Genomic DNA, 17052 nt, shown 5'->3' with positions numbered 1-17052 from the left:
AACACACAGTTCTTAAAATTTGTCTTTATTTACTTATGTTTTAATGGTAATTTTGTACAGGTGCTTCTTTTCAACGGCAGGTCACACATGATGGGTTTCACCAATAAACCAGGTCCTTACTGAGCCCATAAGTGCTAACCCTTCAAAATTACAGCCGAAGTCATCAGCTGCGCAGTATAAAATTTTACTGTGATTCAAATTTGAAAATTTTCTCCAAAGGATTTCCTTTGCATTTAACGAGATGGATGAACCTTTTGTACGTGACGCCGGAGGCTGCATGTTTTACACACCTTTGTAAACTGCAGATTTCACACGCTGACGGATCAATGAATTAACTCCACATTTTATTATGTAATTTTCATGCAATTAATCAACAGTGAAATGATGAAACTGGTTGTGTGTGTGTGTGTGTGTGTGTGTGTGTGTGTGTGTGTGTGTGCACCCTCATAACTTTCCACCCAGACACAGCCTAGTTATCATACAAAGGTCTCCTCTGACCTTTGACGTCTCAGCGTAATAAAGATCTTGAGTCTTGTCTCCCGCGTCATTAACGCGAGCCGCTCTGATAATTACCATCACGATGCTGCAGATGAGGCGAAGCGAGGGGGGCGGGGGGCGGGGGTGGGTGGGTGACGTCAACAGAGATGCTCCACAGGAAGAAAGTGAGGATAGTTTGTGAACTGGACAGGCACTTTATTCTTTTCAGTCAAAAGTTTGTCAAACTGATTTGTAAAGTAGAGAAGTAGAGCAACATATTGACGTGTTGCAGTCACATTGGAGTCACATGGTCCAGAAACCAGCTGGAGGTTTACTCTGGAGTTCGTCTGGTGACAGTAGAGTCGACTCGTCACACGCTTCGGGGAAATGAATGGAAACACTATTGTCATTTAGGAAGTCCCCTAAATTAAGAACCTTTAAAATCTCCGTCCTTCTTTATCAAACTCAGGGTTTCAGGGTCTGGAGCTGATCTGGACGGGTTGCCAGTCCATCACAGGGCAAAAAGTGCATCCAAATAATACAAAATATAAAAAAGGTTATTGCTGCAATTATGTTACCGCATGCAGCATAAGACGTGTCACAATTCACTGTGGCAGGAGCCAGAAGACCATCTCTCTTAACATCTATTAAAAAAAAACTATATTAAAATTGATAATAAGCTTATTGGTTAGAGGACAAAAGCTGACAATGGTCAAAAGGTGATGAACCTTCCAGGATCGGTAAGCAATCTATCACAGAAGCCATCAGCATTTAATATTCACCAATTAACCCCATAAACATGTATTTGGATGACTGGAGGACGATCTCAAAAAGACATTTACTCTTTGTTAAGTCTCAGACGTCTTCATGTATTTAGGTCCATTCAAGTTTTTAACGCAGCTCAGTGTTGTAAGTTCTTGTCAGAATCTAAAAAAATTTAAATTTTAAAATCTGTTGTTTTTAGAAAGCTTTTAAAGTTAAAAGAAATTGTCCATTCAGTGTCACTTTTTCATGTTCTCACGCTGCGTGTGCTCAGAGACATGAGTCTAAATTGTTCTGTAGCTTTGGATGTGATGCAGCTGAAGTAAAGAAGATGGATGGAACGTTTTGATTGTCCAACAGACCGACTTACCTCAGAGCAACGGACTCGCTCGGTTCTGTAAACGGATCTTTTCTTTAAGTTGCGGTCTTCAGCGGTTCATCTTCCAGCAGATACTTCCCACTCGTCTTGTGGGGTTCCCTTTGTAGAGCTGCTCTCATCTTAACATTAAGCCTCCTCTGCCTTCACCCCCTTTGTAATTACTTATTGAAAATCCATTTTTAGCTATGGTCTGTTCTCAAGTCATAACACTTTACATCTACGTGATGTTTTTACATTCTGCTGGTGAAGTGGCACCAATGATTCTATGAGGAAGGTTAGATTTGTTAGATCTGCTTGTTTCCCTTGTTGTGCGTCGGTTCCGGCGTCTTCATTGGCTCTCGCTGTGCAGAGCTGCGTCGCCTCGATAGATGCTGATGGGGAATCTGACAGGAGACACATCTGGCTCTGAGACTGGATGAAGTGAGACAAACTGATCTTTCTCTGCTCTGATTCCCGTCGTGTTTCTCTCTTTCATCCTGCTGGAGAACGTTGACCTTTCCGCTCTCTGTGATTGTCTTGGTGGAAATTGAAAAGGGGGGGTGAGTGTGGTGGTGGCGGGGGGCGGGGGGCGGGGGGGGGGGGGGGGGTGCTCTCCTCTTGGCGTGTGCCTGTGTAAGTGTAAATCGCATATTTGAGAAATATCCGACCTTATCGGGAACCGATACAATCTGCCATTGATTAGAGTTCCCCCTCGGTGGCCCGGCGGGCTGCAGCATCGGTATGGAAGGTCATGAACACGGAGACGACGCAGCCTCACACTTTCCTACTGGAAATTGAATCCTGATAAAGGACATGCCTGTCACAATGAGATGTCCTTTCACATACTTACCAGCAAACACAGACAGGTTTATTTAGGCACGTCGGTGCGTTCACTGTCGCCCGGATGAATAATGAATGAACAGACTCGCACTGCTCAATCATACAAAACACCCAGAAGAGTGAATCTGGATTAAAACGCTGTTTGTAAAGTAATTATGTTGCTGTGAATTCCAGCTGTGTGTGTGTGTGTGTGTGTGTGTTTACACTCTTGAGCGCTCCTGATTGAGTGTGCAGAATCAGAGGCACCTGGGTCCAGCACAACAATGTGGATGTGTTTTTTATTTCTGAGCACACGTCGTGCTTATTTCTTCTTTTTTCTTTAGTTTCTATTTTCACATCTTATTTGAGATTTCCTTCAAATGCTACTTTGGTTTTTCTTATCATTATGCTAATTCAATCCTATTATTCTGATGTTTATTCACCATCTCACTTCTAGCACTTTGATGAATAAAGATTCTCGACACTTTTTTTTTTTTTTTTTAACAGTATTTTTAACACTAGATTACATTTCTGCAGACGGGGAATATTTTCTGCTGCTGTTCAGGATTTTTTAAAGTCCGTTTCTTTTGGGTTTATTGGCCAAAACATTTTGCAGTTTCATAAAAGCTTTTTTTTTCCCATTTAAAAAAATAAATAAAAACAAATACAGCTCAGCTCCGACACAGCATCAGAAAGCAGATGAGGTTCAAGAATCTCCATGTGCATTTAACAGTCAAAAAAAGAAACAATCACGTCGGTGAGCAAGTCAACGATCAAACTCAAACCCATGTTTTCAGACTGTGGAAGGGAACCGAAGAACCCTGTGGAAAAAAAACAACAAAAAACACAGTAAGGTCCCCTGGTCCAACCTAATATAGTTGTTTCAAATCCCCTAAGCAAACTTCAGTGTCCATGGGAGGTTAAAGGTCATTGACCACGTAGGATCTAAAAGTCCTTCTGGTTTGAAGGATGAGATCCACAAGCAGCCGGCGAATCCTCATGGTAGTTTTCTGCGTCCAACAACAGAATGAACAAGAGCTATCAGAGATTTCTGACGACCGCCGAGGGTGGACCTGGACTCAAAAAAAACCACACAAAAAAACCCCAAACAGGTTCCAGATCACCTTCAAAATTGAATGGAATCTAATTTCTATCTATGGTGAAACTTTAGACAAAATCCGTGCAGTAGTTTTGAGATATACTTGCTAACAGACATACAAACAGACAAGCAAATATACGCCGATGATTTTATTATGTCCTTGGTGGACGGAATGATATAATGAGGTTTCAGCTCTGGAGCCATTTCTCTGCATCTTCATCATCATCATCCATCACTCCCGCATCTTTTGCGTCATTTGCGCTGGTTGAGGATGGAAGTGAAGCTGACGTCTGCTCAGCTTCCCTACTGGAGCAGTCGACACTCCGTCTGTCAACGAGTTTAAATCACTGCAGTGGGAAGCTTCCAGCATGAATACTGGCTGTGTTTCAGTACAAAGTGAAGCAGTGGCAGTAAGACCATCCAGGTTTGAATCCCAATGAGAAACTTCCTAAGCTCCTTCAACCTTCTTCTGCCACCATGTGACCCCGAAACTCACTCAATGACTTTTTAATCAGAACAAATGCGAACGAAAGAAACGTGCAAAAGCGGATCGTTCCACTTCCATGTTATCTTTAAAGATGTCTCTCACCGGTGCTTCCCCCTCCCCCCCTCCCCCCTCTGCATCCATGCTTCTACCATCTATCTGACTTTGTCATTTTCTGCGTGTGTTCAGGATGTACGACGTTGGAGGCCAGAGAACTGAGCGGAGGAAGTGGATCGGCTGCTTCGAGGACGTCCGGGCCGTGTTGTTCGTGGTGTCGCTCAGCGGCTATGACATGACGCTGATGGAGGATTCGTCTACGGTACGAGCTGAGCTGAATCACACTGCCTGCCGATGTGAGAGAAATTGTGTTTATTCATCCAAAACCGTTGTTTCTTTGGCTGCAGAATCGTCTTCAGGAAAGCATGAAGCTCTTCTCCTCCATCTGCAATAACGTGTTCTTCCGCAGCACGTCCATGGTGAGAAACCCGTCACTACACAGACGCTCAGGAGGAACGCCTGCGCCACAACTCACATTTATAGGGTTTTTTTCTTTTCTCTTGGTAATTTGCACAAGAATATTATAAGAGCCTTGATCACTTACTTTAAAATCATCTGAGTGCCGTCACAGGAAACAAATACTGCTGAATCAAATGTTGTCCAAAATCTGCTTTTTCAGTGGAATTCTCCAGTTGCTGGGCTGATGGTTAGTCCTAGAAATAAAAAGACTGAATAGAATAATTTTTCTAATATTTCATTCTCGATTACACATCGACACAGATCAGAGGACTTTGGACGAGCTTGGCCAGGCGAGAAACTCTCCTTTTTTGTGATGACATACCTGGCACACTGGAATTTGATGGCACCAACACATCTGCAAACGTTGGGACATGTGGCAACAAAAAAATGGGAAAATCCGGATTTGGATCTGGATCTGAGATTTCTTTCCCCACTGATTATGTTGCCAATAACATAACGAGATTTAAAACGAGGCAGCATTTCATTCATAGAAGTAAAGCTTGTCAGACAAACATGTCATCTAGAACTCCGAAGTAACGTCATGAAAAAACATTTGCCTCAGCGTGAAAATATGATATATACTCATATATATATGTCAATATATGATATGAAAAGATTACAACACTCCAACTAACTGTAGGCATCAAGAGCCATTGTTAAATAATCGATATCTCTGGGCCTTCAGGCTGCTCAGCATTAAAAACAGATTCTGCACTGCGATCCACAAAATCCTTTTCTGCTTTTCAAACGCATGTTTTTTGGGGGGGGGGGGGGGTTGGTAGATGTGAGGTGAGAGGGCTAACCACTACTCCACCGTGTCTGATGCATCACAATGTGAATAGGGGGTTGTCCTGCAGACTGAAGAAGAGAGAAACTGTCCAGGTTGTCATCATCACAAAGACCAAATGTTCCAAAGCCTCCAGCGCTGGTGGTGCGGAGGAACGTTAGTGCCGCCGACGTGGCAGCTTCTATCTCTGTGAACATTGAATGTTTTACAACAATACCTGCTGACTTTTAGTGAAAAACTTTCTTCTATCAACAAACAGTCTGAGCACTTAGAAAAACACAAACTGCCTGCGTCACAACAGCCTCACAGTGAATCAGTCTGCGTGCTGAGTCGGCATCCTGCCGTCCAGACTGTCGGCAATAAAAAAACAACAACATTTGGTGCAAAATAAAACAAGAACAAGTCCCGTCGGCGATTAGTGAAGAATCGGACGATATTTACCTTCGTCAACTCCAATGATTTTTATAAGAGGGGAAGCTCCTCAGTTAGAAACACGACACTTCCTCTATGAGACGTGATGCTGAAATCAAATTTAAAACGTGGTCACGACGAAATACTGAGACACAATATTTACATCTAATTTGTTTCAGTGTGATTAAAATATCAATTTAAAAGAATCACATCCTGTTTTTATCCTCGTTCATCTCTTTTGGAAAAAGAATTATTGTGTGTTTGTCGTGAAGAAGCTCCTTTATGTTCTTTAGAACAACGATTTAAGTTTGTCTTCATGTCAGAAGTCACAAACAGACGAGCAGCTGCAGCTTTTTGTTTTAAAAGTCATGAAACCAAAAAGTCCAGACAGTGAATCCCCGGTCAGTCTGACAGCGCGGTCCGGTGGGCGGAGCTCCTGGATGAGCTCTTTGTGGCCCTCCGTTTGTTCTCCATGACACCACGGGACAGGAATAACACTAATGTGTTTGATAAATGCTGTTTCCACACAAACCGGCACCACGGCCTCGGCCCTTTGTCGCCGCGTCTTCTGTCACTCGCAATTAAACCGCCAGTTGTAATTAGTGTGAGCTTTGGCAAGTTGACATTTTCCCCTCTGCTTGTTTTTTTTTTCCCTTTCTGGTTTCCGCTAAATGATCACATTAAAACAAGCGAGTAATGAGCTTGTTCAATTTATTCCACTTAACTTGTGTTTGAAGCCCACTTAAAACACAAGCCGCCGCACGCTGACGAACGCCTCCGCCGCCTCCACCGCCGCCAACTCCCATGTGCTTCTTCAACTTTTCCCGAAAGCTTTTCACCGAGATCTCTGCTTGGAGAAAGGAAGCTCCAAATCCGAACAAATAAAAGCACGACTGAGCGTCAGAAACCTAAATTGACTGTTTCATGTTAGAAAAGATAACATCACAGTCATAAATTTGGGGTCATTACAGATTCATTTTGGCAGGAAAAGTTAAGACGTTGCACCTTTTCATAGGTTATTCGACTCTAAGCATAAAAAAAAAAAAAAAAAAAAAAAACTTATTTAAGGCTTCATTAGAGCCAAACGGGCAATTAAATGTGGACGTGTGACGTGTTTATGTTCAGGGTTGTGTGTGGGCCTGCACATTGACATGGCTAACAGGCTCATTAAACAAAAGTGTTTAATGATACCTACCTTTTTTTTATGTGGGAGGAAAATTTGTAACCTCCACCTCAATTAACTCCTCGCTTTCGCTGGCCGGTGGTAATTACACACCTAGGTCCTGCTCCGTGTCCTGTTCATTGAAAATCTGCTCAACCCCCCCCCTTCTTATTATCTGTGTGTGTGTGTGTGTGTGTGTGTGTGTGTGTGTGTGTGTGTGTGTGTGTGTGTGTGTGTGTGTGTGTGTGTGTGTGTGTGTGTGTGTGTGTGTGTGTGTGTGTGTGTGTGTGTGGCTGGAAAAAAGCCACCTCTATCGGCCTTGGTTTTAATTGGTCGACTACAAAGGCAGAAGTGCGCGTGCAATGTGGCGGCAGCAGAGCGGAAGTTGAGGCAGTTAAAGAAGCGTTGGAGAAACAGATTTATGAAAGGAGCCGCTGAGCTTGTTGAACTTTCACTGGAGACTACATGAGGGATCGATTACACAATGATGCATGCTGCCAAGTCATCGATCTGCCACCATCTACCCCCAAGACGACCATTGATTTTTACTTCTTCTTTTTCTTTTTCTATTTTTTTTTTTTTTTCATGAATATCTGTAAGTGACAATAATTGTGACTGTTATTGGTTTCATTGTTTGGGCAATTATTGCAGCTTTACAGAGAAGAGTCACCAAATCAAATCAACATTTTCCTTTTCCTCATGATCTTTCACATTGATTTCCCTTCCCCACTGGAGCGGAAGCCTTTAATTTGAGAGGAGTTGTCTCTTGTGATCTCAGTTGATTGTTTGTTGTTTTGTTTTTTGTTTTTATTGCAGATTTTATTCATGAACAAGATAGACCTTTTTCAAGACAAGATTTTACACTCTGGACGACACCTGCGGTTGTATTTGCCACAATTTAAAGGTAGGACTGATGTTAATTGAGATGGGTTTGTTTGTTTGTTTGTTAGCACAGTAACAAACAACCAGATATTTGTGAAACTTGAGCCAGATAGAAGTGGTTCAATTAGGATATTTCACTCTTGAGTTGGACATTACACCAGGCAAAAAGAAAATAGTTTCTACTCCAGAGGTAATAAAGTGAAGTACATAAAGATTAAGTGGTTGCACCCGAGTTTAAATAAAACTACACAGAATTATTTCTACCTTCATGGATATGCATCAGTCTGGGTTTTACTGATGAGGTCATAATACTATGAAACGGAGTCACGTGATCATTGTTGGACTTTCAAATGTTTTTCAAAACCATGTTTTAAAAACGCAGAAAATACGAGCAGAGGAAAATCCCAATATGACCTAATCCAACAGCCCTGGCCTTCATCTCAGCAATAAACACGGTTCATTTAACACCAGTGTTTTACCTCAAACCGTTTTCTTTCTACGTGTAGAATTTGTGATAAACATGTATTTAACTGTACAGCTCACATCCTCATTATTTGCACACACACACACCAATTTACTCTTTGCAATCGACCTCAAATGCATGTTTCTGCTTTGTGGGAGGAAAGTGAAGAATCGAACATGGAGATTATATGAACCGAATCCTAATCTCAAACCTGGAATCTTCTCGCTGTGACTCAAGAGTGTGAACCACTGCACCACTTCAGCCAACATAATAGAGCTTTACAGTGAAATACTGTAACATCCACCAATATTGTCCAACTGAAATACTTTGAAGGATTAAAAACAACAACGGTTAAAAACTACATAGAAAGAGGACGTGTGCGCGGTTCATTTCAGGACAATCTCCCTCAATCTGAGTTATTTTTATTTATTTATTTTTCTCCGTATTTCACTTGAGACGTCTGGGTGGGCTCTCCAGTGGCTGCGTCCCTGCTGCTCAAATGCAAATGTCAATAAAAATGCTAAAACATTTGGGATTGAGGTCAGCCGGCAGAGCAAATGTCTGTTTCACATTGACCTCGGATGTGAAGACACGCCAGACAATCCCTCACTTTTTCTTTAGTTTTTATTTCCATCCCCTCAAACTTATCCAATGAGCTGTAAAATTTTATCTATTTAAAAAATACAGGAAACACAGGAAACGATTGTTGAGTCGGTTTAGTTTTTTATTCTTTTTAAGTATACTTCGGGTTTTGAGTTGCAGCTTATAATTGCTGGGTAATTAAACTGTTGACTTGTCATTGTAATTAATTGGTGTTAAGAGGCAAAGTTTACATATTCTGAAGTCTTGCGCTTAATTGCAGGAAGAGTAATCGTATCTATTCCCATGTAATTACTGTTCACTTCCTCTTTGCTACGGTCTACCTCAGCCGCTTGTGTCAAACTCTGATTGGAGTTCATGGTTTTATAACAGGTCAAGTTAGATGAAAAGGGTGTTGTTGTTTTTTTCTGATCCTCCTCATCTACAATGAAATACTATATAGTAACCCAGAACAGACAGAACAAATGAAACATGCTCATTTTTAAACATAGAATACCAACCTCACCCAGCCAGATTAAAGAACTAAATACAGGGAACTGCTAAGCATGAACACCCAGACTGTAGAGGTGGTAAGTAACTAAGTATTTGTACTTCAATCAGTAAATAGTTTACTATTGTTTTTTACTTTCAATTCTTGCATTTTAACACAGATATGTGTCCTTTATGCTCGTACATTCGTTAAACTCGCTTCTTGTTTTAACACATTTAAGATAATTAAGTCACATTATTAATAGTTAAGACTTCCTGTTTTAAAGTGTAGCTGGGTTATTGAAATCTATTTTCCTTTATCTAAACCGGGATAGAAGTTTGTTCGTGTCAACGCTGATAAGCTGGTGTACAAACATATATTGACAAAACCGACAATCATCATTTGTGAGCATGCAGCATGTCAGCACCACACAACCAGACCATTTCAGAACTTCTGTGTTTTTACTGTTAAGTGTTGAAGTTAAAAAAAATTCTATCTTAAGTAAATAATGTGACTATTTCTGACACAATAGCTGTCCTTTGATTACCCAACAAAAGTAAAACATAATCAAATATTAATACTGGTGATGAAGAAAAACAACTGAGTCAAAAAATAAAACCAATAAAATCAGAATGAAGCAGCAAATCAGTAGAGTCCAGTGCTCGTGGGGAAAACATTCCCACTGTTCACATGTTTGGCTGTTCATAAACGACCACCAGGAAGTAATCTGTTTTATAATGACAGAAATTAAATTCTACTGTTGGGGTTTTATCGGGGCTTACTGCCTGAAGGGATTTTGACGTTACGCTGAAGTGCCTCTGATTGAAATACCGAAGAGAAAAGACAGCGTCATGTCAAATGTTGATCCGGCAGGTAACCGCAGCCACTGCTCAATGTTAAGTAATTATCCACAATATTTCTGTGTGATAAAGGAAAACATATTCTTTTATCCTCTGCCCATGAAGACAGGCTGCATATCTAAAGATGCTTTTTATTAAAAAATAAATGAAATGGCTGCATTGAGACCAAACCAATTGTGTCATTAATGACTTTGACACCAAACATTATGACAGCTGGAGCTTTGTGGTTTGAAAATGACACAATAGACCAATGACGGTGAACAATGCAATGCGACTGCTGACGCAGGGTCGAGCCTTCGGGACTGAAATACCTCAAAGCAGATTAAAAACTGTTAACACCCACTTCCCACCGCTTCCATGACTGTTTGAACCAGCCCGCTCCATTGGCTGTAACCTTACACTTTGATCAGTCCACCATCGCATCTCGTGTTACATTGAAGAAAATCAATTGACTCGTTTACTGAGTGAAATAGTCCAAACCAAGAAAGTTCAAGTCCTGGGATTTGGTGAAAAGTGTTTAATGGTGTCAGTTTATGTGAAAATGTACTTCTGGTGGATCTCCAGGTGGGATCTTCACCGGCATTACTTGGTTTCTGTGTGTTTCATCTGGCTGAAGGAGGTGTGGCTGTCTGAGCTGGGAATCTACCGGCTAGTCGAACCAATCTGCCTCCCATCAGTCGCTCATTATGAATCGCTTTTTCAACCCGTATGACATCAACTGAGCAGCTCCAGAAGAAGTTTCTTTGATGGCTAGAAGTTAGTTTTTGTCTTGCATGAAAGCAGCTCCCTACTTCCTGTTCCAGTAGTTACTATAAGGCTAAACTCCTGTTCATGGGGAAGACTGAGGCCGTTTACACGACACCGGTGTGCAGATCCACTGTATCCGTGTAGTTTTTATCCCGGCTCCCAAGATGGAAAGATTCTTTCACGGTCGCTATTCCCTCCTGCAGAGACTGACGGAGGCTATGGAGCACTCCTACTGCGCATGCGCCATCCCTCCCTCCCCATTGAAAATAGTTTCTTCTGCTCATGCGGCCCTATGCTGGTGTTACGAGCAAACCGTATTCTAGTTTTATTGTTCATGTCAATAGTTTTATAGTTGAGACTCCTGATAGCATCCGATGCGTCATCAGTTCATATGGATGTCCGGTTCTCTCCATTTTCTTCACGTTTATAGTGTTTTGTTCTCTGCACACAAGTCTGTGTGGTTTCATTACAAAAACAAGCACCAGCGCCCTCCCGTGGCCCGGCATACTAACTGCGTAGTTATCCGTGTGTCCCCCGCTGCAGTGTGAACACACTCCTGTTTTTTAACGGATTAGGTGTTGTCACATGAAACGTTGTCGTGTAAACGGGGCCTGACTCACTGTTCCTTATGGCAGCATTAAACGTCTCCCACTGTACGTTATGTCAACATTAGTCTGACTCCACAGGACCTGTGGTGGAAATAAACACCTTTATTAGGATTGTCTGCATGCTGGACGTTTGTCTCTGGTCTTTTTGCTGCAGTTTATCGTTTTCATTTGTCTATGAATCTACGTTACCGGCCTAACCTGTATTATCTCCTCCTTATGGAAGGTGTGTGAAGTTTAAAGCAATTGAAAAACCCAAAGAGACTAAAATAAAGTGTGTGCATCACCATTCAGTGTCCAACTAACTGATGTACCTTCAGCTGAACTTAATGAGTGAATCAGTGATCAGACGTCACACAGACGTACTGACAGCGTTGCTTCATATGTCCCAGTGACATTATCACTTCTATGTTGTCATGAACAGCTAATCAGGTATGAATTCATCGTGCACCACACTTCCTGTAGTGCAGTGATACAGTATCTGCTGGAGAAACAGAACCAACTCACCGCCGGATGTTTTCCTCTGACGGTTTCCCCTCTCGCCTCTCGTTCAGGTGCAGACTGCGACGTGGACTCGGCCGCCCGCTTCATTGCCGCCACCTTCGTCTCGCTCAACGCTACGCCGAGCAAACTCATCTACCATCACTTCACCACGGCGACAGACACTTCCAACATCCAGGTGGTCTTCCAGGTGGTCATGGACATGATAATCAAGGAGAACCTGGAGGCGGTGTCGCTCCTGTGACGGCCAGGAGGAGAAACGGCTCTGAAATATGGACGTCTCGCTTAAAAAAGCCTGAAACGGCACAAAAAGGCGTCACGCAGCAGCTGAAGCTCATCCACATGATGTGTGCCTCCCTACAAGCAGCCTGGGAGCTCAGATGATCTGTGCTGGGTTTTAATTAGTGTGTCTCTTGATTCTGAGCCCTGAGAAACAAATGGAAGTTGAAGATTTGTCTTGATCCTCAGAGCTTGTGTTAAAAGTAAAGGCCATTATGACTGTCCCCCGGTGACTGTGCTCTTAAAAAGACTTGAGCCATTTCTTTGTGTCTTGATCAGCGTGAGGGGGTGAGGATTTACTGTTTGTTCGTTAACCTCCTCAGCGTGGCGTTCACTCATGCATACCATCATGTGTTTTCCACTCATCCATCAACGTGTCTCCACCGTGTAGATCTTGTGCGTCACGTCCTCCTAATGAGGCGGTGATCACTGTTTGTGTTTATTTGACATCCACACGAGGTTCCTTTTAACCCGCCTCTTCATTCGTTCACTATGTTACCAGTCAGCAGTGAAGCTGGAAAAGTCGAGACTGGAAATGGAAACGTATTAAGGAAAAGTATTTATCCCCGAAGCATCTCTCAATTATTCTTCCTCGGTTTATGGAGGCATCAACCTTGTTTTGTGGAATGGGATGATGGCTCCTGTACGAGACCTGGGTGGCATTAAACTTTGCTGGAGTTTGTTATGACGGCCCCCCTGAGCGACTGACTGCTATCACACCAGTGACTGTGATGCCAGGAGTCATGAGATATGGAAATGACTGATGCAGTCCGATGGAGATACTCAAAGAAAAACACCCCCAAGTGCCTTGAGAGATGGAGTTGTTTGTGTGCTTTAAATGCTTGTTTGTACTTGTATAAAATGTGCATTTTGCCCAATTCCCTGACTTTGTTTCTCACTCTTCCGGACCGTGTTCTCAATGTTATTTCATGGTTGTGCACTGCACTAGAAAGTCCTTCAATAAATGAAACATTATTACAGTTTTGTTTCTGTGTGAAGTTGAGACACTTTGTTTTATTTTCAGTAGATGACGATTTAAAGACAAATGTAGACCACACAACAAAGCCAGTGTTTGTTCGTTTTAATAAATAAAATAAATCAAAGTACTTCCCAGGGAATTTGCTCTGCAGTCGACTTTACAGACGTTTAATACAGTTTGGCAACGCAGGTACATTTCAAGGGTTAAACAGTAAAGATGGAAAGAAAAATGTTTCAACTAACAGCTCTCGCACTGATTTTTTTTCGTGTTTTTTTTCTGTCTAGGAAACAAAAGAGAGAAAAAAAAAACTAAACGACGTTTGTGTGTGTTTTCTTCTTCAACAAGAACACATTCAGAGTCTGCAGCGGTTCATCGTCGACGATCGTTGTGCGCAATCATCCATCCAATCCTCCACACTCATCCGTCCTCGTTTGTTTCCTTCACTTGTGGGTTTTTTTTTTTCCTTTTCTTTCCGGGGTTGCGCTCCCGGGACTTGGAGGAGGACGGGGACTCCTCTCGGCGCGGCCCCGCCGGGACTCACGCGGACAGGCAGTCCAGGGAGTCCAGGGTGAGGAAGACGTCCGCTTTGCACTGGAAGGTGCCCGTCCCGTCCCGCAGCAGCTCGCAGCTCTTAAGGTTTGGAGAGATGTCCTTCACGCAGATGGCCTACAGAAATAAAGACAACAGAAAACACAGTTAAATGTGCTTATCAAAACATCTACTCACAATCAAATTGATTGTTTGTGGGGAAATGTGGAACTTTTGAAAAAATCTCCATCGCATTGTTTTATTGTGTTATTTGATGCCTTCTTTCCTCAGTGCTCAGTTGATGAAAAGAAATTCCATGTTCTGTTCTAAGTTTGTTGTTTTCTATTTTTATTGATGTCAGTTGGGAGTTGACATCAGCGTGCGCTGCTGTTTTTCCACTTTTACGCACGCAGTTGTTGCCAATTTGACAATTTAGTTGAAGTCATTTATAAATAAAGAAGATATAAATAGTGACATCTGAGTCTGTTTCAATGTTTAATTGTCCTATTTTTCTTCTTCCCTTTCTCTCAAGTCTTCGTCTGTGGTGCTGAATGGAAAGCAAACTTTACGCACGTCTCTTTCTCCTTGTGTATATAAAATAGAAGTACAGTTTTAGGCGTGGCGTGAACTCACCATGCTTTTGAGGATGGAGATTTGCCTGTTGGCGTCCGCAATCACGTTGTTACCTACAGTCTCCCCGCTGTCCGCCAGCGTCTCTTCGGAGTCGGACCTCCGGACGTACGGTGATCTCCTGATGCCAGAAAGCAAACCGGAGGCGCGACCCACCGAGTAGTAGCTGGGCCCGGTGGACTGCTTGTACCAGGCTTCCACTGAATGGCAGGAGATGAGCAGAGAGACTCCGACGCACACCACGGCAAACCTGACCGACCTCTCCATGTCTGAGACCGCTTGGCACTTTTTACGCAGGAGGAGGAGAAGGCGCGTCGCGCTGGTTTCGTCTGTCAGTGACTTTTGCTTTGCTGGTGTTCCGAAAACTTTTTGCTGCTTATATAGGCCGAGTGGCGGACGTTATCGTGACCCAAAGGCGCTCGTCAAATCAGAGGCGAGGTGGGAGGATAATGATCGGTATTGATCCGTGTTTGATGGTTGTGGGGTGGGTGATGTGTGTGTGTGGCGCACGGGGGCTGGAGAGGCGCAGGGACGTCATTTCTGCTGTGACGCGGTCAAAGAGGTCAAAATGAGATGGATTAACATTCAGTCGACTCTGACGCAAATAGTCAAAACATAAAGATGTGCAGATAGCCAGAGTGAAGGGGCGTTTTTAGTGTCAATAATCTTAGATTAGACAACTTCTCTTGAATCTTAGCTTCAGCAACAACAAAAGATACTTCGAACATAAAAACGGACCTATTTTGAACAAGAAACCCCTTTCACACCCGTGAAGTTAATTAAACCAAATCTATAAATAATGAGCTCTGTATCTGTTTCAATGTTTACCTGTCTTAAGTTGTTCCCCCTTCATTTGTCTCAAAGTCTTCCTCTGTGGTGCTGAATGGAAAGCAAACTTTACACACGTCTCTTCATCAATATCAAAAAGGATTATAATTTGAGATGTGATGTGAACAGTGTAAATTTAAGGCCATTCAGAAAAACTACACCTACAGAGGCCATTAACCCTTTAGGAAAGTTATTCAAAAAGTCCCCACAATTGGGGCTTTTAGTTAGTTAGTTAATCGATGCAATTTTATATCATTATTATGACGTAAAAATTTGTTTTACAGTGAAGAAATGACTGAAAACACCCATATTTCAGACATTTATAGCTAAAAATGCATTTGTTTATGGATTGTAAATAATTATCTAGCACTAATATCCCACAAATTGATTCCTTATTTGCAAAAACGTACCTTGTCTTGTTATATTATAAGAGTTATCGTTGTTCTATTTTTCAACCTTTTATAATCTTATATAATCTGTGTCTTTTATAAAAGTGTCTTGGTAACCTTTATTCACATTTCCTCCAAACCAACAGTTGTAAAGTTGAATCAACATGCTCATTGTGCTTACGATCACATTCAGGGTGATATTATATTTTATAGTGAAGCAGAGGTCGACAAGCAGTATTTCACAGATTTTCAGTGAGAGAATTGACTAATTTAAATAAATCTGTAGAGATGGTGAAATGTGGGACATTTTGGTGAGTTTAATGTTGTATTTTTTTTTAACAGATTTTCATGTCATACAAACAGAATATTGGTGATTTATAGATATTTATAGATGTCAACAATTTTGAGTGCCTTATAAAGTGTTGATGCAAGAAAAAAAAAGCAAGAAAACAGTTATTGAGTTATTTTAAATGGTAATTTATTATAAATACCTGCTGACCCAAGTAGCACCTCTTTCAAGGTTATATATATATATATATATATATATGTGTGTGTGTGTGTGTGTGTGTGTGTGTGTGTGTGTGTAAATGTAGTTATATATAAACACAGTTTATATATATAACTATTTAATCAAGAGTAAATAAGATATTACATCTTTGACTTAATCTTTTCTACCTTTTTGTTTGATCTCTTTAGTCTTTTGTTGGACATCTTATTGTCTCGTGTTGTGTTTTTTTTTTTTACGTTTTCCCATTTTATGGCGTCATTTAGCAATTTTGAAAGTATTTAAGATTTTGCTTTTGGCCTTTTTGTGGAGGTTTCATTCTGGCATCTTTTTTTGTGGTAGTTTTCTAACTCATTGTATTTTGTATTTGTTCAGTATTTGTAATCGCTTTATATCATTTGTGGTCAATAAGTATTCATTCATACTTGTTTTGTATCCTTGTGTGGTACTCAAGTTTCTATGAGTATCTTTTCTTTCTCTGTGTCTTTCATTCATCCTTTTGTGACCATTTAACATTTGTTTTGCTTTCTAATGTTTCTGCACTTGTTTTGTATCTGCCTTTGTTCATTTTCACCTCTTTTTGTAGTTATCGGAGTTTCTTTCATATTTTAGAAAGTTGCCAGATTAGTTTTGTGTCCCTGTTGCTTTTATTCCATTTCTAAATGTTATTAATGTCTTTAGTCTCACTTTGCTGGTTTTTGGTCATCATTTTCATTGTGGGTTTTTTGTGTATTGTGTCTTTTGGAGGTTGTTTGTCTTTTTTTTTTTGTGTTAGTTGTGCAACTCTATATTGCCTTTTAATCATGTATATGTTGTTTTTGTGTATCTTTGTGATGTGTTATTATTATTATTGTTGTTTTTATCATTATGTGGGCTTTTTGAGTGTAATAGTGGTCATTTTGTGAGTTTTGT

The 17052-nt window shown here is 41.3% G+C and overlaps 2 protein-coding genes across 4 annotated transcripts in view; one reads left to right on the top strand and one right to left on the bottom strand.

The window, feature by feature from the left end:
• gnav1 (guanine nucleotide binding protein (G protein) alpha v1) overlaps positions 1 to 13397 on the top strand; it is a 30366-nt gene extending 16969 nt beyond the window's left edge. For 2 of the 3 annotated variants that reach the window (XM_080464168.1, XM_080464170.1), the window contains 4 exons: positions 4189 to 4318; positions 4404 to 4475; positions 7692 to 7779; positions 12056 to 13397. In XM_080464168.1, the coding sequence (XP_080320294.1) occupies positions 4189 to 4318; positions 4404 to 4475; positions 7692 to 7779; positions 12056 to 12246 (481 nt within the window). In that variant the 3' untranslated portion in view covers positions 12247 to 13397. The remainder of the gene's footprint in view (positions 1 to 4188; positions 4319 to 4403; positions 4476 to 7691; positions 7780 to 12055) is intronic. The other variant, XM_080464169.1, reaches the window with a different exon arrangement.
• On the bottom strand, positions 13271 to 14764 carry npb (neuropeptide B). The gene is made up of 2 exons (XM_080464171.1): positions 14422 to 14764; positions 13271 to 13926 (listed from the first exon to the last, which is right to left on the bottom strand). Exons 1-2 carry the CDS (start codon positions 14683 to 14685, stop codon positions 13798 to 13800), a joined length of 393 nt encoding a protein of 130 aa, XP_080320297.1. The 5' UTR covers positions 14686 to 14764; the 3' UTR covers positions 13271 to 13797.
• Positions 14765 to 17052: the final 2288 nt, after the last annotated feature.

This window comes from Lipophrys pholis (assembly GCF_963383615.2).
Source record: "Lipophrys pholis genome assembly, chromosome: 5".
NCBI classification, from domain to species: domain Eukaryota; kingdom Metazoa; phylum Chordata; class Actinopteri; order Blenniiformes; family Blenniidae; genus Lipophrys; species Lipophrys pholis.
The sequence above is the reverse complement of the archived record's forward strand: the minus strand, read 5'-3'. Positions and strand labels throughout refer to the sequence as shown.